The sequence below is a fragment of the Lepidothrix coronata genome, unplaced genomic scaffold (genome assembly GCF_001604755.1).
Source record: "Lepidothrix coronata isolate B3197 unplaced genomic scaffold, Lepidothrix_coronata-1.0 Scaffold35, whole genome shotgun sequence".
Taxonomy (NCBI): domain Eukaryota; kingdom Metazoa; phylum Chordata; class Aves; order Passeriformes; family Pipridae; genus Lepidothrix; species Lepidothrix coronata.
Window position 1 is genome coordinate 4,365,745 of NW_016690215.1, and position 20,543 is coordinate 4,386,287.

The 20,543-nt window shown below is 41.5% G+C and overlaps 1 protein-coding gene and 1 long non-coding RNA gene across 9 annotated transcripts in view; one reads left to right on the forward strand and one right to left on the reverse strand.

The window, feature by feature from the left end:
• Positions 1-4,411, forward strand: part of GLRA2 (glycine receptor alpha 2) — a 129,620-nt gene extending 125,209 nt beyond the window's left edge. For all 6 annotated transcript variants that reach the window (XM_017812362.1, XM_017812364.1, XM_017812366.1 and 3 more), the window contains one exon: positions 2,889-4,411. In XM_017812362.1, coding sequence (XP_017667851.1) covers positions 2,889-3,167 — 279 coding nt within the window. In that variant the 3' untranslated portion in view covers positions 3,168-4,411. The remainder of the gene's footprint in view (positions 1-2,888) is intronic.
• LOC108496026 overlaps positions 1-20,543 on the reverse strand; it is a 70,604-nt gene that overhangs the window by 35,197 nt on the left and 14,864 nt on the right. For all 3 annotated transcript variants that reach the window (XR_001874291.1, XR_001874293.1, XR_001874292.1), the window contains exon 2: positions 9,253-9,423. This is a non-coding gene — a long non-coding RNA (uncharacterized LOC108496026). The remainder of the gene's footprint in view (positions 1-9,252; positions 9,424-20,543) is intronic.

Consider the following 20,543-nt stretch of genomic DNA (forward strand, 5'->3'; position numbering starts at 1 on the left):
AATGAACTAGATTTTCTAAAGTGTTTTCCCCATTCCTGATTGCTTTGGTGTGAAGCTGGTAGTATGAAATACATTCTAGACCGGATGGAGTAGAAACAGAGTGAATAATTAAGTTACAGCACTTGGGTTGACCCCCAGCTCCCCTCAGCAGTTCTGACGAGGTCAGGTCTTGACTGTGAGACCTGGCAGTGCTCAGGGTGCAAGCATGTGCCAGACTGCAAAGCTCCTTCAGCTCCTGAGGGATTTTAGTGTTGAAAATCCCATGGTGGTTATGGAGCTGCAGCATCTCCATGGCTGGAGGTGGGGCTGTAAGGACCCTGACTTTCCTTGCTTCTGGTGGCACTTGACAATCACAACAGCTACAGCTTAGGTGTCTCCAGTGCTGTGTTTGTATAAGAGAGTAATATCAAACACAGATAAGAGAGTAATATCAAACACAGAAACAAGTGGCAAGGTAAAAACACAATGCCATTCTCATAATTACTTATTTAGTCTTTGAAAAAGATTTTTCTGATAAAGGTTAAAAAAACCCCTACATAAACACATATTTTTTTTGCACCCAGCAAACAGCTCCATGTTGGGAAAACAGGTAACAAACCGATCCAGAGATTTATCAGGGAGATTAAAATATGCTCAAGCAGAGAAGGAGACCAAGCATGTACTCCTCATACCCCAGGTGAATGCTGTACCTCTTGTATCCAGGGTAAACTGCATCTACTGCAGTCCTAAATAAAAAACTAACATGAGGACTGGGCATGCTTGTCTCTGGGTTTTATGAGAAAGAAGTGGCACAGACAACTGTCTGGTGGGAAAAGCAGGACTTTAAATCCCATTGGGAAATCAGTGGCTCCTTACAGTTAAAGGTTGGGTGCTGAATACCTGGAAGAATGTGATTTAAATATCCCTGTCCCTAATCTCAGATGTCTTCCCACTCAAGTTGCCACAGTCTAAGCTCAAAAGGAGGGCTATGACATTGAAGATTAATTGCTCAACCCCATGTGACAAAGCTGTGACCCAGCAGGGCACAGTGGAAGTCAGGACTCTCCAAGCCTGAATTGAGCTCAGCACATTTTTTTTCTTTCTTCCCACAGATCTCTCTGGAGTAACAGAAATTAAATTTTTAAAAAATGAATGAAGTACATATGGCAACACAGCTGCTGAAAATCTGTTACCCTTTTTAATCACCTCTCATGTCCTGGGCATGCATTTTATCCTTCAAACTCAGTAAAAGGGAAAGCTCTGAGAGGAACGCATCTCCCTGTACTATTGGGGGATTTGTAGTGTTACTAAGTCATGCAAGAGAAGCATTGCCTATAAGGCTATGCAGAACTTAGGTCTCAAAAGGTTCATCTTCAAAATACTTTATGTACTTACAATCACTAGGACAAGCAGAGTTTTCACAGAGGTACTGCAAGATGCAAATAAATAAAATTAAAAGAGGAGAGGACCATTCTTTTTTTAATGATGGTGAGCTTTGGAAATAAAAAGTTTATAAACCCTGGATAAATGCTCAAAGAGCCTTGCACTGAAGTGGCAGGAGCTCCAAAGCACTGTTTACTGCCTATCCTCCTTCCATAAGCATTCAATGCCATAAGCAGTCAGAGTGACTATTTCTCATTTGGTAGCCTTGGATCACAGTATTGGTTATTCATGTTTGCATGTCAGGTCCAAGGTAAGGAGAGCAAGTTGGATGATATATTTAATTCCAATGATGCAGCTGGGGAGACAGAAAAATGCAATTATTGAAAAAGGTGCTTCTGTGAAGGAGCAGTGATTTACATCCTGAATAGGTGCAAATTATCCTCCCTTCCTAACCCCAAGTTCAGCCAATATACTCCTTATTCAACACCTTGCTGCCGTGATGCTTTTTTTGTTGCAGTCTTTGAATGTCTTTTAAGTTCAGAAGGCTCTGGTTTATTAAGAGATATGAAGGACTATTCCCTGTGAGGGAGTGGGCTCCTTGTGAGCCCAAGAAGTGGTCCTTTTCAGTCAACAGCGAAGTGTCTGTTGATCAAAGAGAGGGCCTCTAACTAGGGCAAGCTGCTGAACCTACAATTCATCTCTGGAATGAAAAAGAATAGAGCTGCTTTGTCTGTTCATTTTGAATCCTTCATGGAGGGCTGCCAGCAACTGTTAACTTGTGTATTATTGTGCTATCAGACAGGAGAAACGTCAGTGAGAATTTACTAGCACAGCCACAAGCCTCATCACACAGTTATCATAGCAATAAAGTTCAATGGTAGTTACTCACCTCTCCAAAAACAAATATCACCCACTCAGACATGAGAGAGAATGGATTTCTGCAAGATGCTGCTACATTAGCTCACACTATTGCACCCAACTCCCAGTTACCACTAAATCCGAGTGCCCAGTGCACTTTGAAGTATCAGTTGTCAGAGCACTCCTCCTCCTTGTTTTGTAGACTGGAGGTGAAGCTGCAGTGTTGTGGTTAGGCTGAGCAATGGAAACACATTGCCATGAGCTTGGGTCCCTGGATCACTGGGTCTTTCTATTCAAACTGCAACAGACTCCCTGATGCCAACATGACCATGTTTCCTCCCCACAGAAAGCCCAAGGAGAGCAATGAGAAACCTGTGGAGACAGATCTCTTCCCTGTGAGGCTGGGATACAGCTTGCTGTTCAGGGCACTTGATTTAGTCATAGCTAGGAAAATTAAAGCTCTGATTCACAAACACTAGAAGTCACCTAATTTCCACATATTTTTACGCAAATTTTAACTGCTTGTCTTTGAAACTCGGACTTTGTATCATAGCTTAACCAGCTAATTTGATGAGGTGCTTTGGAGGGTACACCTCAAATACTCAAGTACATGGCATGCTTCAATAGAAAGGTGATTGTGTGTCTTATTTGTCTTCTTTATCTCCCAGGAAGATGAAGTTGCTCGTGACAGTCGATTCAATTTCAGTGGCTATGGCATGGGTCACTGCCTCCAAGTCAAGGATGGCACAGCAGTCAAGGCTACTCCACCCAACCCACCTCCAGCACCACCAAAGGATTCAGATTCGATCAAAAAGAAGTTTGTTGACCGTGCAAAAAGGATTGATACAATATCCCGTGCTGCATTCCCACTCGCCTTCCTCATTTTCAACATCTTTTACTGGATTACATACAAAATTATACGGCACGAGGACATTCACAAGAAATAAGCAACTCTGGTTTGCCAGGACTTCTCAGCCAAAGTGATCCACATGTAAATAAACAGTGAAATGTCTTTCTGTCATTTGGACTAAGGATTTCTTTCCCACTCCCCCAGAACACTGGAGAAAAAAATAGCAAAGAGGAAAAGAAGTATAGAAGGAAAAGTGATTGCATGACAAAATATGCTGTGACACCAGTCAATGAGGTTCCCCCTATGTGCTTTCAGTGTGTTCTTCCAGATTCAGCATTGACCAGACATCTGTAATTGGGGCCAAATTTTACCCAGCTTTATCATGAAGATATTATATTTCAGAACAAAAGAGAATCAGAAAACAAACAATTCTCCTAAAACATCTACCAAGAGACTGTGGTGGCTACAGTACAGTGAGTTATAAGAGGACCAAACTTTTTCAGGATAATGTTGCCTTTCTATTTGAAACAAGTCTACTGAGCTACATTCCATGACCATGTCTGTAGGTAGTGGTTTCACCAAGGAGTCCTTTTGTGGGTTGTAAATTATTTATACTGAGAGGGGAGAGGAGAAAAAAAAAAAAAAAGATTTATACTTTACTATCCTTGTGGGTGTGCATTTTAATATTATCTTGCTTTACTAGAATTGTAATTTCCAAGTTGAACTTGTGTGTCGTGTGATTTATTTGATAGTTGACACTCCAAAACCAGTGAAACTGCCTGGTTTATTTTTGTTGGGAGACAGTGCACTTACTTTATTTTATTTCTGCTGATTTTACATGCAACTTGAGGTGCCAAACTGTATTTTACCTATTGTGCTACCCTGTACCACACTACTTAGTAAGAACTTGTTTCCTCAAAGGTGTAGCTCAGTTTAGCATTGAGTTTCTATTACCGTTCTCATTGTAGCTGCAGTCAATAGCTCTATAGGTAAACACAACTTGTTTACAGACCTCTAATTTATATCTTTACTCAAAGTGGCTATCATTTTAAATATCATTAATTAACCTAAGAATTTTAAAACTGTACTGTGATTTTCAGAACCTGTTACCTTTTGGTGCCGGATCTGCATTATTGAAATCCTTGCTACGTGTTTTAAAGTAGAAAATTAAAAAAAAAGGAAAAAAAAAAAGAAAAAAAAAAAGATGGTATTTTTGCTTACATGGAAGAAGACAACCTGTAACATAAGATGAGTCAAACATTAAAATTTTACACTTGCTGTAAAAGGGTTTATTAAAAAAAGGTATTTGTTCAATTTCAATAAAGCTAAATGTGGTACTAATATTTCTTTACTCTTTTCTTCATTTGCTGGAGCAGCAGCAGCAGAGCTGTTTGTGCCACAGCCCAGGTATTCCACCGCTCTGTCAGCAGAAAGAGGGTGAAAAGCATCCTTCTGCTGACCTGGCTTAGCACGCCACATTTTGCTATCTATCCTGCAGCAAAGGGGCTATTGCAGCCCCCGGGAGTACATCAAGGACTGAGTCAGAAGTGTGGCTAAGATATGATGTGAGAATTTGTAGAATATTTGCATGTGCTGAGCCAAGCCTTTGGGAGGAGGCACACTGCTCCCCACTCAAGCATCCCTGCGTGGCAAGAAGCACACCTCAGCTTCACACATGCTGTGCCTGACTTGGAGGTACCCTAAACTTTCCCCTGACCTTCTTACAGCTTTATCACTTTGGTGAGCTGAAGGACATGCTGAGATGGTCTATGGCAGGTGCCTCTTATAGACATGGTAATGACCAATACTTTAAAAGCGAATTAAACTGCATTCAGTTTTCTGGTCTTCCTTTGTGTGGCCAAAACACACATCTGCAGAGCTGCCCAGTACAGACATTTTTTCCCACTCCCCTAGTGAGAAGTGGTACAGAGGCATACTGTACCTGCAGCACTTCTCACTCTGCTTTCACTCCTGGAAAAGTTTCTGCTGAAAGGTTGTGGATACAGGTTCCACAGCCTGTCTGAGCCTGTATTTGTGTGTCTGAGTGTCTGTGTCTGTGTCCCCATCTCTCTCCACCTGGCTGCCTGTAACTACCAGACTTCATTCTAAGAGAGGAGAGAGAATCTAGAGGTCTTGACAACCAATTCTCAAACAGTTACGTAAATTAATGGTTCTCCTTAGATCTGTGGACTCTTCTGTCACTTACACCTGTGATGGAACTGGTCATAGTCACTTCCACCTCTTTGAGACCGTGGATCCAGATGTGACTGATACCCCCAGAAAGGGGAACTCAAGACAACTGTCCTAAATATTCTGCTTGGCAAAACAAGTTTCTGATGCAAATTTAAGCATCATAGTATTTGCAGTTTTTGTAGTATCAGATTTGCTTTTATTTCTTTTTAAAGTGGAACAGTAGTTGATTAATGGATAGAACAGTAGAGGAAAACCCCAACATAATCCTAGTCCCATGAGCTTTAGCAAGGTTAGGATAGCCAGCTGTAAACTGTGTTTGTGTGGGAAGTTGGGAGCCTTCACTGGTAGATAAACATTCAGAACTCACTTTTACTAGTCACTCATTCCAGTTTCAAATGAAGGTGCAATGCCATGATTAGTGTTAATCCTCAGTGTCCAGAGGTCAGAATGTCAGAGCCTATTGCTCATAGCTCCCCCATATGACCACAGACCACTGCAATAGGAATGCAAAACTATTCTCAGCTGATAGATATCCGTATTTCCCTTTCTGTGGTGAAGCTCATGTGACTCCAGCACCCCCACTACAAATTCAACTGCTCACTTTGCAGTGCTTGGCTATTAGCACTGACTAAATAGTTCACTAAAATATTTTGCTGATCAGATTTGAGGTTTGCTAACAGCATCCATGGGAAGATTGCTCTGCTGTTGACCTGTATGTAAACTTTGGTCCATTCATGAGAATAATCGGTGCACAAATTTCAAATAGGTCTCTGTCTCTCTCTCTTTTGAAGAGAGAAATTATGACTTTATGCCAATTAGTCAATTAGTTGTGAATCTTGAAATTATCTAACTCAATTTTAGATACAAAAGATGCATGCCAATGGACAAGGCCCACTGAGCACAACAATTAGGAATGGCCACATGATACAAAAGAGTTCTCAGCATCCTGTTTAGTGGCCTGTGAACTGTCTTGCATAGAGGTGGTTTGATACCGGATGACTATTCAAGAACGTTCTCTCAAAGATCTTGGCTGGCACCAGAAACTGGCCAAAAAACTGCCTGCAGATAAAATGTCAAATAACAAGGAATAGCAGGACTTACAGAAGGAGGCCTTCCTAAGCAAATTCTCAGTATGGTTAGCAGAGAAACCAGACTCAAAAAATGGTCACCTTGCACTCAAGGAAGCAGCAGAATTAAAGCAGTTTCATTTCAAGACACCATTGCAAGAAGAAAAAGAATGACTTAGAAAATAAATCCCAGACAAACAGCATTTATGAAACAGGAGACACAGTGGGATGGAAGGAGAGAGACCCAGGATTAATTCTGAAGAGCTTCCAGACATATTGGAAAACCTACATGTTATAATTCTAGCTGGTAAGATAAAATTAAGCCCTAGGGCATTTAAACTACTTGCATTTAGCTATAAAATAATTACCATGACTTCTAATTTATCAAGAAAGCTTAAAAAGCTTTAAGCATGTCTTTAAAGGAAGCAGCATCCAGTCAGGTCATTGGCATCCTGTTGTTACAGGCTGGACCTGAGAGGTTCAGTACTCAAGGAGAAAGGTTTAGCCATCTCTCATTGGATAGATGCTGTCAGGGGCTGCAATAAAGCCTAATTGATAAAGCAGATCTTTAAAAAAACCTTACTGCATTAGGAGGAAAGTGAAAAAAAAAAGTGAAATATGAGATGAGAGATCTCTCTTTGTTACTCTTTCTTGCTTTTTTTTTCCCATTTTTTTTTTTAGGTAGCAGAGCCATCACTTGTGATTTACTGAATCAAAGGTGAAAGATGGTGTAGCAATAGAGGCTTTTGGATATCTGATATGAGATATCAGCATTCATAAAGGCTAGAGGAGAACTCCAGGTTACACAATGTTTCTGGAGGCAGATTTTTTCATGCACTACAGAGGTGTGAGGAGTAAGGGTGAACCTCATCCACAGACACTGAGACTTTCTCACTTTGATTCCCTTCTTTCCCAGAACGAGATACTGAAAGGAAAGAGCTGATGGAAAAATAATGTTTCTCTACTGAAGGCTGGACTACTACAGCTCTTCATCTTTGTCTAAAGCTGCCATTGACATTGGTGGCACAGGAGCTGCTGACCAAACACGAAGCACCAGCCAAAACTTACAGCCTTTCGTAGCTGACATTACTAAAAACATTGTGGAGGAATCAGTAACTAAGCTTTGAAAAGGCGTGGGCATTTAATGGAAAGGACTCTAACTGGGCTGAATTGGTATCTTTGACTCAGCAACAGGAGTCTGCATCTGCACCTGGAAGTCACATTCCATGAACTTTTCAAAAGATCTGACTCTGTCCAATTATGACATTTCTGTATTTGGAAATATATTTCTAAACACACAAAAAAATATATTTCATGTGTGGATGATATGTATATGCACAGTTTTCTAATCCTTATTCCTTTGAAATTAGAACACAGCAAGGAACAAAGAAACAAAAGCTTTGTACAAAGAATGAGCTTTGTATTACACAAAGTGCTATGAAAATAACTTTGTTTAATATACTAATTTTCATTATTTATAATATAGTACTTCGTTATCTATAAGATAGTATCTGTGGAAAGTTAGTTTCTTCCAGACTTTGAAAGTAGTTTATTCTAATTATTTTTGACATAGAAGTTTGTGTCTTAAAATGTTGTAGAAAACTAGAAAACCAAAGGCTGCCTAGAGGAACTTCTGCCTGGGAAAATAATCGGAGCGAGGACATGCTTTCTCCATAAATGCCCCTTACAGATTTTGCATTAAAATTTAATCTTCTCTAGTTTAACATGAAGAGAAAAAGAAGATTTTTATGCCTCTTGAAGATACCTTTGCTCCTTTTGCAAGTCAAATGTCAAATGTCATCACATTTAGGGCTAAGCTGCAGAACAAGAGAAGTTTCACCATTTCCAGACAAATTCATCAATTCAATTTACTTTCAAATCCAGTACAGTGCTCACTGAAAGCATACGGGAAAAAAAAACAAACTTCAGTAGCTTCTAGATCCGTTCCTAATGAAGGATCAGTTTCCAACACTAAGAACTAGAAATAATCTGGGAGGGAAAATATTTAGAGTGGATTATCTCTTTGCAGTATCCTCTCAGAAGGAATAGAAACTTGAGTCAAAATAATTAGGAAACATGTCAGATAATAATTAGGAAAACTGACTCTGTGAAATGCATACACTCAGTTCTTTAAGTTGCCGCTGAAACAAATATGCTAAATTAATATCTTTGTTATGGAGAAATGCTGTGAGGCAATATTCATAAGAAAGTAGTGAATATTGGGGATCCTGACCACATTTTACTTGTGCTAAAAAATGGGATTTTACTGGGACAAATTATACAACATCCTCTCTAGTCATCTGAACAGCTGTATAACTGATTCAAAAACAGCTTCTTCAGATTATCATAAGGCCTGAATCTGATTTTCAGCATAGTGGATTCCTGTTGTGGGGATGGTGTACAGTGTGTGCCGTTTCAGGAAGATGGCAGCTGGATTAATCCCTCCTTGTTCCACAGGAAAACCAGCAAAACTGGGGGGGAATATATGAACGGGGGGAATATATTCCTTAGCAGTGTGTAGTGAAAGGGGCCCCTGGTGGTCTAGTGGTCAGGGTGCAGGACTCTCACCGCTGCGACCCGGGTTCTATTCCCAGCCCCCCGGGCAGATGGAGCTCGTCAGCCCTGTAAGGCAATCCATCTAAGAGAAGGTCACTCTAAACAAACCTACGTTCTGAGACCCTCACTGCCACTGTCCAAGCTTGCTTGGCCCCGGCAGATGAACCTCAGGATTAAAGGGTGGGCTCAGTTCAGCGCACGCTGTGTCTCACCTAAAAAATCCACTGCGCAGGCTCGAAGGGTTAATGACCTTTCCCAAATCTTCGCTCACGAAGACTGGCCATTACTATATTATTATTATTTATTATGTGTAGTGAAAATGCCTTTAGACAGAGGGGTTGAAGGATTCACAGATTTCTACCTTACCTTTGCTTTGACATGAATCCATTTTCCCTAAGGTGATGAAGAGTCCAACCCTTGACATCACAGGGTCAGGCCCCTGGCTGGACATGTTTGGAAATCACATCTTTATCCCTTGGCTCCTGGCAAAATGCCTTCTGTCAGCTGCAAGTCCTGTTTGCCTGCTGCAAAGGGTCTCTGGAACACAGCAAGCCAGACATGTCCTTGATGAATAGTTTTGAAGGTCACTACCCAGCACCCCAAGGCTCCCAAGCGGGTACACGAGAGCAGGGTAGAGAGGATGCATCACCAATAAGTGGTGTAGGAGAAGGACCACATGTGCAAGGATGCCAGAAGACCCTCTGGGCTCACAGTTTAGGTTTACAGCACATTATGAAGCTGACCATGTTGTGGGTGCTGAACCTGATTTCAGTGAAGCTCAGAGACCCCTTTCAGCCTGTCCCACCCCCTGAGATGTTCAATGGGGTTGCAGTTGTGGCTGCAGAAATAGTTTGAGAAACACTACAGCACTGAAAGAACTTCTTCCCCACTTTCCCTTCAGTTCAAAAAGAGAAAAGAGCTATGACAATGTGTGAAACAGAAAGTAAATCCAATGTATTATTGGTATTATTGGTATTTGCAGCGGTGCTAAAGACCTTTGTGTGGGGATATGCCCAGTAGCCTGGGCATTGCCTGTTTTTCCCTGACCCAGGTGCCAGAAGAATGCAGTGAGGGATTTGAGGGGCAAAGTGCAAGAAGAAAGGGAGCTCAAGGGTGCTGGCAGTGGGGAGATGTGGGAATGAGACAGCCAACACAGACACCATCTTGGGCTGCTCTGCAAGCCTGGCCTGAGGTGAGATCCTACTGTGCCCAGTACAGGGCCCCTGGGCAGGACCAGCCAAGGGGAACGAGGAAAGGGGACTCCCAGGGATGGGAAGTGGGCTGGTAATGGCGACAGTAATGGCCACAGAGCAGAGCAGTGGTGGGGACAAGAGCAGACCCCACCCCAGATCAGACTAACAGGAGGGGGCAAAACTCATCAAAGATGAGTCAAGTCTAAAATATGTATTGACAGAATATTTTCTGTTTCATCTGCTGGGTGCAATGATAAAAATGAAGACCCTCCAGGAAAAGACTTGATAGGGCACATGCTCCAAACAGGAAGAAGTCATAATGTTGCATGTGGAACTGGAGAGAGGGTTTTCCAGTTAAAAAAATGAGAGCACTAGTCACTTATTCCACACTGGAGACACTACCTCCTCCTCTCTCTTCATTGTCAGGCAGCGATGTTATAAAAAGGCAGGAGTCTGGAAATGAAGAAGCCTGCCTCTGCGTGGCTAAAGGTGTTCTTTTAGCCTTTGCTTGGCTTTTGAAAGGGACCTGTGCATGGCTGCATCTGGGGGAGACCAATGAGAACAGCATGGACAAATGTCTATAATGAGCTAATTAACCTTTAGAAAAGGAGAGTGAGTGCATTCTTCCTGTAACAAGCTAATGAACTCTGTCCTCTGGGAGAGATGAGGGACATCATCAGTGATGTTTCTAACAAGGGTTACCAAAGATGCTCTTCAGAGGGGTGAAGAGAAGGGCTGTTACTGAGTCATTAGCTTAAAAAACAAGAGCAGAAAGAGCTGCCTGCTGAAGGAAAATTGGGTTGCCCTTACATATGTATTACATTACATGTAATAGGGCTCTGAAAGCATGTTATCTGCTTGGAAGAATACAAGAATTTCCCACTAATCTATGAATGAAGCAAAGCCAAAAAAAAAAAAAAGTATCCTTTTCTTGACAATTTTTTCTTGTAGTAGCTGAAGTCAAACCAAAAGAAACTTTTATGCTGACCTTGGATGTAATTCACATTGTTACAGGTTGATGGTGAAAGTTTCAGTATGGGCAAGGTCTCAACCTACATCTTAGCTGTCTGCTGTTGTGGCACATTTGCTTCTCACTTTGGAGCCTGGTGACAGTTTCTTTGAATTACCACAATCAGAGGTTTCATCACTGATCTTTCTGATGTTGCAAGTGCAGTAAGTGAGGTCAAAAATAAAGAATTTGCTAAAGAACATTTAAAATTTGAATTAATTTTTCCTCTCATTAGAATCTGTGTGTATAACAGTGTTTCAGAGGCCTTTTCCAAGGGACATTGGTAGAGGCTACAGAGCATTTTAATGGTTCCTTTGATTTATTAACACTAGCTCAGTTTTTAATCTGCAGAAAAGAAGTGCTCCATTAATACATACAGTAACAGTTCACATTAAACATTCTAAATGTGACCTAATCTATTTTTAAAGGAATTAATTCCTTTGCATTAGTTGACTTATTCCAGGAATCACCAGGGTTTAAAACATGAGGCCCATTCCTGACATGCAGTGAGTTTTTCCTTGAACAGCTGTGCTGTTATTCCAGCTGTAGCTTTCTGTAATAATATCAGTGGGCAGGACTTGTTTTATTACACTAAGGAAACAGAGGAAGATATTTTAATATAAAGGAACTTTGCATATTTGCTGCTATAATAGCAGAGATAATTTAACTGGAAATTGATAGTTTCTGCAAATTGAAAAGCTTGTATGGCATTTGTGCACACACATACAGACACAAGCAAACCTTGTTCACTTTGATTCCTTTAATCTTATTACAGCATTTCTTTGACTGATGCCCCTGAAAATTTCATCTGCTACACAGTGCAAGCTAGCGTTGTAGCACAGATAAATATCTACCTTCTTTTTCTCTGACCTACATGTGGAAAAGGTCCAAAAGTTATCTTTAGCCTGATTAATCTAAGTCTGATCTGCTAATATGCTGCCATGGATTAAATATATATATGTCATCTGAAATAGCTGAGGCACAGCTCAGATATCCTGTAAATGGCAGCACCCAGATGTACCTGTGGTAGGTTTTGCTAAGCAGGCACTCTGCCCAGTGCTCTCTGATAAGATTTCTGGGTCACATCTGAAGACTTTAGCAGAAAATGTGATTGTGGGTGCTACTGATAGACATATTTTCTGCAAATTAAAATTCAAGGTGATCTTAATAAATCAGGAGGGAAACATTTACTGAAAAGCCTGGGGAGAGCTCTTCAACCTCTGCCTGGTGCTGGCAGAAGAGCCGCAACAATGCAGAAGGACCCCAAAAAACCCATTTGCAGCTGGGGAAGGTCCCCATGGCATTAGTCCCTGGGGAAGCAACCCCAACCTCCCAGATATTCAGCAGGGCATGGGCGTCCTGCCTTGCAGCAACAGACAGGTCAGGGGAAATCCAGACTGCACTACGAGCAATGTTGATCCTTGGAACAGCCCAAGACAAGGCTACTTTACAAATGGTATATTCCTTTCATCACAACATGGTCCAATTGTCTTTTCAAGGTTTCTCAAGCCCTAATGTTCACACTGGTGTTATCAAGCTGTGGTTCAATGCCCACGTGGTTACACACTGGTGGCTTTTGCAAGTGCCTCATGCACATCTTATCTCTGTTCACCACCTATTGAGTTTACTGTCTGCCCTCCTGGTTTCACTCCCTTCAGGCTGGATGGAAGAAGAGAACCAGGTCCTCTTTAAAACATGACAGATGGGGAAAAACCTACCTGCCAACACCAAACCACACAAAGTGCTACTTTCCAGCTCAGCCACAGAGGCTTGGGAGTTTCCCTACGAGCTGATGAAAGGGTGAGAGGCTGAATTTATTTGCAGCATTACGTGTACAAAAAAATAAGTGTAACTGAAAAGCAAAGAGAAGCAGGTGTTGGAGACACCTCAAAAAATCAAAGACTTCAGGGAAGTGCTAACAACAAAAGAAGAACTGAAAAAAAGGAGTGGAGAAAAAGCCTCCTCTTGGTCATTCCAGTGGTGTTTTGAGGAAGACAAGCAGGTCTCCTCCAAGGATATTGTCACCAATTGCTCTTTTTAATGAAAATTGTCTGGCAGATCCCCAGTATTAGCTACTCACTCAGAAGGGCTTTTCTATTATTAGGACAGTCAGCTGGGAGAATGGCCAAGGTTTATATTAGCTCCGTTACCAGCCAGCCTTAATGGGTACCGGAGAGCATCTCTGATTTTTGGAAGTATAAATGCATCCTTTGGACACTACTCCAGTGTTCCTCTGCTTTAAGAAGGTCAGCACTGCCTCCTCAAAAGAAAAATTAAAATTCTAGGCTGAAATCATGGAAAATCAAGGTGAATGACCTCAAGAGACTCCACAATCTACTTTGTCCCTGAAGAGGCTGGGATGGAGGTGGTACACTGTGTGTGTGTGTCCCCACAGGACCTCCTCTTGCTAATGCTCTGTCTCATAGCAAGCTTTTTGTCATGCACAATATTTTCTCACTTATACATCCCCATGAGGAAGAATCAGTTTCTCTTCACAAAAACTTGCAACATCATTAGCAACTTTTCCTGTTTCATGGGGTTTTACAAAAGCAATTCTTAAATTTTAAAACAACAAAGTCATTCAGCAAAGAAGGAGTTTGCACTATTAAATTTCTCAGTGTTGAATATCTAAGCTATAGAGCATGAATATCTAAGCTATGGAGCATGCTCAGTTGAAGACTTCCTGAAAGCCTGTTGTTCCTGCTAATTCCTGTAGAACTCTTATTTTATAAACTACTGCGTGCCTGTTCCAGGGTAGTGGCTTACTGGGAGATTTTTTTTTTCTTTTTTAATTACACGTTTCCAATTCTAATCACTGGGCTTCAAGGACATAGGATTTTTTATTATTATTATTTTCATGCATCATTGGAGCACCTAAACAGCTTGCAACAGATTCAGAAAATCAGGCTGCCCGTAGTGAATGAATTCTTCAAAAACAGTGATATTATTAGCTCTTCTGTGTCATTGAACAGACAAGCTAAATGCTAAAACCAGAAATTTCATTAAAGATTAAAGAAATATCATTTCACGTTTCACCTGCTCCATTAATATCAAATATGAATTCTATCTATCGTGGCACAACTGAAGTGCAGTGTAAGATTTCAGATATACCATTATTCAATCTCTTTCAAAGAAAGAAAAAAAATGTTCAAAATCCTTGAAGAGCTGTGTCTGAGCATGACAATATGTTTTGTCTGATCATTTTAAGTTACTAAAGAATATCTTGGCTTGGCTTTGTGATTTTTCAATAGCTCCCTTTCTTCATGCACCACTTGAAATATGTTAATGGAGACATAACTGTTAATGGAGACAGGAAATACCAAGCACTTATTCTCTGAGCATAAGGCCTCCAAAGACTTCTCTGTTGGAATACCCAAGAAGTGACACATTCACATTCATTAAGTGCTTTTGGAAATCTCAGCTTTAAATATTAGGGTCAAACTACTTCTTTTACACAGTTTTTCCTGGTCATTTACTTAGCTCCCTCTTTTTTTTTTTTTTTCTTCCAACGAGTAGTTTCTAAGCAGACTCCTAACGTTTTCCCTGGAGGTCAAAACCCCTGGGAGACATGGTGGGTTGCACCTTGCATCTCTGCAGTGGGAAGAAGACTGCAGAAGTTACCTTAACAGGAAAAAAGAGAAATCTTGGAAATTATGCCTGTCAGACATTTTTACAAGAGCAGCATTCTAGCAAAAAGGCAAGTCCAGAAGGTCGTCCCACCATGTTAACATTCCTTATGTATCTCAGAGCAGAAGATTAGAAATGGACACTGAAATCTTCACAGACAACACATCCCCATTGTTTCTGAATAATTCTCAGTGGAGACTTTCAGGAAACTATCAATATCCAAAAAAGTATCATAGAATCACAGAATATGCTGAGTTGGGGGGGACCCATCAGGATAATCAAGTCCAACTCCTGGCTCTGCACAGGACACCCCAAGAATCATACCATGTGCCTGAGGGCGTTGTTGAAACACTTCTTCTACTCAGACATAGAGTAGAAGATGCTGTGACCATTTCCCAGGGGAGCTGTTCCAGGGCTCAATCATCCTTTGAGTGAAAAGGTTTTTCTTGATATCCAACCTAAACCCCCTCTGGCTCAGTTTCATGCTGCTTCCTCAAGTTCTGTCATTTGTAGCTCTCCCACAAGCAGGGTGTAGATCTCAGTTATGTCCTCTGGCTGGAGCTATGTATATATATGTGTTTGCCACACCAATTACAGCATCCTCTAGCAGGAGCCATTGTCTGTTCTACCATGATTCTCCAAAGTCACCATTTTTTGCACTTTCCCAGGTTTTCAGACCCCTGTTTTTTTCCAATGGCACATACTGGTGTCAGCATAGGACAGGCCCTGGGGCTTTGCATGGGGGGAGTGCATGAGCTTCCCCACGGGGAAAAAGAAAACCTCTTGACAGCACCAGCATGCTTGTGAAATGACTGAGGTTTCTCCAGCACCCATCAGGACAATGCAGCCTGGATTGCTCAGCTAGCCTTTCCCTGCAGATATCCTTATCCTGGGTATGATAGAACTGAGCAGCTTTCTAGTCCATATGTTTGTGCCAGATATTGAACCTCTATTTTAAGGAAAAAACAGCACTAATGAATAAAAAGGAAAAATGGGTAAAAGCATGCATTTTTATTAAGCTACAGCTCCAGGGCAGCTTTACAGAGACTGACTCTCTGGAGTGCCAGGACTGGCTTTTAGTCTCCACTGCACTTTGGGGAGGTGGTTGCCAACCCATGGCTATATAGGACCTCACAGGTCTGTTCCTGCACCTCCTCACGGCCCTGGCCCATGGGCACATGACAGGTAGTCCCAACATCCCCACTTTTGCTCCAGCCTTCCCTGGGCTAGGAATGAGCTTATGGGGGCTGTTCCTTAATTCAGTTTTGCCTGTCCTTCTCAAGGTGGGTGCAGAGATGGCTTAGCCACAGGCGATCTGCCCTGCTCTCCCTCCCTGAGCCTGCGCAGCCCCCAGGGGTAGGGGCAAGCTGTCCCTAAGTGCTCCCAGCTGCCTCGGCCACATGGCTCGCAGATGCTGGCGCAGTTCAGGCAGCACTGCCAAACCCACAGTGACAGGTTATTGGGTTCCTACAAACGTTAATGTGATGTTTACTGCTCACGCCGAAGTGCCACATGGGCTGCAAGCTGTTTCCTCTTGGCCGAGAGCTCAGAGGGAGACAACCCCAGCTGCCTGGTGAGCAGGGACATCTTCCCCTGCTGCCGACCAAACAGGGCAATAGCACGTGTTTGCTTTTTGTTTGCAGAGAACTCCTGGCAGAGATGCATCAACTTTATCTCAGCTTCTCACAGGAATCTCTTTCCTGTAGGTACTATTTGAGGCAAGGATTTAGAGGTGGAAGTACTCTCAAATGTACAGTCTTGAAAAAAAAACAAGGAGGTCTCAGCTCCCTGACTTTTCAAGGAGCACAGGGACTGTCAGTCAATCCTGAACAGATACGAGCCTTCCTTTAGCAGCAAATAATCTCACAACCTGACATTTGCCCCCAGTCTAATTCTCCTGGCCAACCTTCAAATCCTTTTACAAAGATTCCTGATCTTCTCACTGCTCTGCCAAAAAGATCGCTGGGATTGGTAAAGGTTGGGTGAACTGAGCAGACAGAGGAAAGCAAGTGCAGCTGATTTCCTGGCTCATCCCAACTTACTTCTCGACCTGTTAATTGCTTAGCAGTGCAAACAAGCAGAAAGCAAACAGCTTCTGCCAGAGGGAGGGCTGCAAGCATACCTAAATTATTTGGGAAAGAGAATCCCTTCAGAGACCCTGTTTTCCTGACAAAGCAAGCTGAAGATTTGTAATGAAAGGAAAGCATCCCATTGTGGTTTCTGCACTGAGGTTGCCATCATACAAAAACATGAATTTGAGGTTATTAAGAAATTGTTTAGCAATCCCTCAAATAATCTATTAAATCCTCCTACAAACCTAATATTAACATTTGAGAATGTATCAGGAAAAGATCTGTATTTTATCAGCAGTGAAATATTTTAGGACTAATAAATTTAACCTTCAATAGTACTATGGCATTCATTAAGGACAACTGAATTCATGTTTTGGTAGGCTGAAATTGTTACATTAAAAATTTTGGTTTAAAACTTCTTAACCTGTTTTTTAACCTGGCAAAATTATGCTGTAGGAAACCCTATGGATGCGAGCAACCTGGTCAGAATACCCCTCTCAAGGATGTGGTTGATTCCCAGTTGTATAATGTCTCCAGAGGTTCTCTCCTTCTTGGACAACATGCAGGAGCCATTTGAATAACCATAATTTAAACCGAAATCCTCATTTAGGACCTCATTGTGCCAGGGCCTGGGACTCTATTGTTCTGTTTTTCACAGGTTTGAGATTGGCAGAGGTGCTTCCAGGAGTGACTTTCCCTGAGAGCCTCCTGAGAAGATGCATCCTGTTCTGCTGCAGGAGTTAGTATTGGGGTATAGAGGAAAAGTAAAACAGCCTCTGAGGGTGATAAATAGACAATCAGGAAGGTATAATTTGTATATAAGGCATTCATACACATTCATTTCAGCTCAATACCTAATCTGACTTCTTTAACTTAAAAAGCATGACCCAGGTCAGTATTTCAGTGAGATACCATGTTGGAAAAAACCCAGAAGCTCACGGACACTTGCTGTCCTCTGGAGAATGGCTAGAAGGACAAACAGGCACTCTGAAATACTATTGGTCTTCTTTGGAGCCACTATCAAAAGACACATTTTAATCATTGATCTATGAGACTGAATTCTTTCCTTTACCACTTGAATCCATATAACCCTCTGTAGATCTGGCCAAATTCAACTTTGGTAATTACATTTTCCAGAAGCAGAGTAGGCTTAAATCAATAATTAAACAAAAATTAGTTAGCACTTTTGATTTACATTGCATTTTTGAATGTAGACTTACTGAAAGCTGACATCATTTATAGACATCTCCTTCAAGCATGTTCAGCCTAAACTATAATTTAAATGAACTGGGAAAAAAAATTGCTTCTATAAGTTAAATCAATATGTCATGAATTGACATACTGTATTAAGCAGGGCAAATAAAATTGGATAGAGCAATTATACATCCTGGAGTACAAGGTGACTGCTGTGTTCTCTGAACCTCAATATTTGCAGCTTAATGAGTGCTGAAAAGTCAAACAGGTCTGGATAACTCAGTGGTCTGCCTTTATTTTCTGAAAAGGAAAAGCATCCTTACTTTGTATCCCTGTGGTCTGGATTGCTCTGAGGGACTTCATTTAAAAATGCAACACAATTTCTCTCCAGAAAACATCACGTTTTCATGGGTTAGGATTTTTTACCTGTTTTGGGGTTTTTTTGTTTGGTTTGGGTTGGGTTGGGTTTTTTTTGTTGGTTTTTTTAACATTCAGTGCAAGTGGTTAGCTCTGATGAGCTTATTAAAGCAATGGCACAGATTACTCAAATTTTTCACATAGTTGTACCTTTCTGAAATACCTCACTTAGCTGTGCCTGAAGAAATTAAATCACAACTTTTCTAATTCATTAGCAGCATTCACAATTGATTTGTCATAGTCATAGTCAGGGACAAATAAATGACATATTTGTCTTAAATCATTAGTCTCTTAAATCATGCAGTTTCTTATACCTGTGATAGAATTCAAGGTGTGCACTCTACTGCATATATGAGCTAGCTTTAATTTTGTTGAAAGGCATGATAACAATGCACTGAAACCTATGCCCTGTTATCTTCAAGCTGTCCAAGTCATCTAAGCCCCTGGCTGCCTGGAAAAAGGCACGGAAATGAAGTTCTTGTTGTTTTATCTACACTGCTGTTGTTACTGTGATTGAGCTTGTACTGTTATTGAATTGCTTGAACTTGCTATTATCATTGAATTAGTGAGGTTAAGCCTGCTTGGATATGCCAGCATATACAGCAATTACATCTGTGGCTGCAATGTAGACATAAACTTTGTGGGTTCAGGGTCAGTAATCTGTGATGATTTTCCCTCTGAATGATTTGCACTTGCTGCCTTCTTGGTCTGATGGTGATGGCCCTTCTAGACTCATCACTCTGGGCCAGTCCGGGTCCCAGGCTCTGCACACCATGGGATTTCCACTCCTCATTTCTGTTCTTTTACTAGGCAGCAAACAAATTTCCCAAATGCCCAGTTTTAAATAATGTCTGTGAAGTCCACCTGCCACAGAGGGTGCCTACATGTGTAAAGATAGGAGGCAGAAATTCTGATGAGGGTCCACTAAAACAGAAATATGCAGGTAGGGGCCAATTTCTGTAAAGAGGCTTCTGAGCTCAGTGCACCATGATCCTGCTGAAAAAGAGCAATGTTATTTGAGAAAACAGCAGCAGAGGGTGAGAAAAGAGGTGACTGGAGGTATCTGAAAGCTGTCAGGGGTGTGAACTGTGGGGCGTGAACAAATTCTCACCAGCGTGTACACCCTATGAGCTAGGATAGCAGTCAGAGGGAAGATTTCAGCCCACATCTAACCTCCAAGTCCTGTTCTTGTACTCAGATTTAAGTTCTGAAGGGGATTTTAAAAATATATTTAAAAGAAAATGATTGGAGGCTGTTGTATAACATGCATTTTGGTTTGCAGACATAACCTAAATGCTGGTATTTTCTAACTTCTGAGTGACTGAATTATCACCCTTCTAAAGCTCTCTTAATATAGTTAGTGAATGTAATTAGATCGCAGGGGCCGACTGAAACATCATCACAACTGCATCACAAGTAGAGATGCTCAGCTTTATGGCCCCTAATTGCATATCTCTATATATATCAGCCAGGCTTCTTTAACTCAGGTTCCCCCCATACTACCCATGGTTGATCCAATCAGTTTTCTGAGAGGTAGCTCTGATGTTCTGCGACTGACAGCACAAGTAGCAATGTTAATGTGTTATTATTGGCAACAACAGGAAATGTCACAAGAAAGAGATGAAGGGCACAAGATAAAATGCAGCTGGGAGGAGACGTAGAAGCCAGATTCCTCTTGCTCTCACTTGTTGTGTGCTGTACTTGACTAAGCAGGGGGGGCAGTACAAAAAATTCAAGAAAGCTTGGAGTAAAAGCATCTAGAAGACAGTAGTGGAATGAGGACCATCAGAGAGAGCTACCTTCTCTGCCCAAGACACATTATGAAGCAACTGAGGCTAAGATGGGCCACTTTTCAAGGCTGATCAGCTCCCCCACTGTATCCACTAAGACTGAGGTGAATGTTTTGGGCGAGCACAATTTGTCACTAGCAGCTGGATGCATTACATATAGGACACAGAATAACCAGGGGACTGAGCAGGTACCAACCCAACTACTAGTAGGTTCCTCATTCACTTCCATGCCAACAGAGTACTAGCTCCTTTACATAGAGGGTGCTTGAATAAGACGTTATGTCTTCTCACACATCTCTGTACCTGTATATATGCAACTAGATAAGTGATTCTGCAGAATCTGAGTCACAGTAGA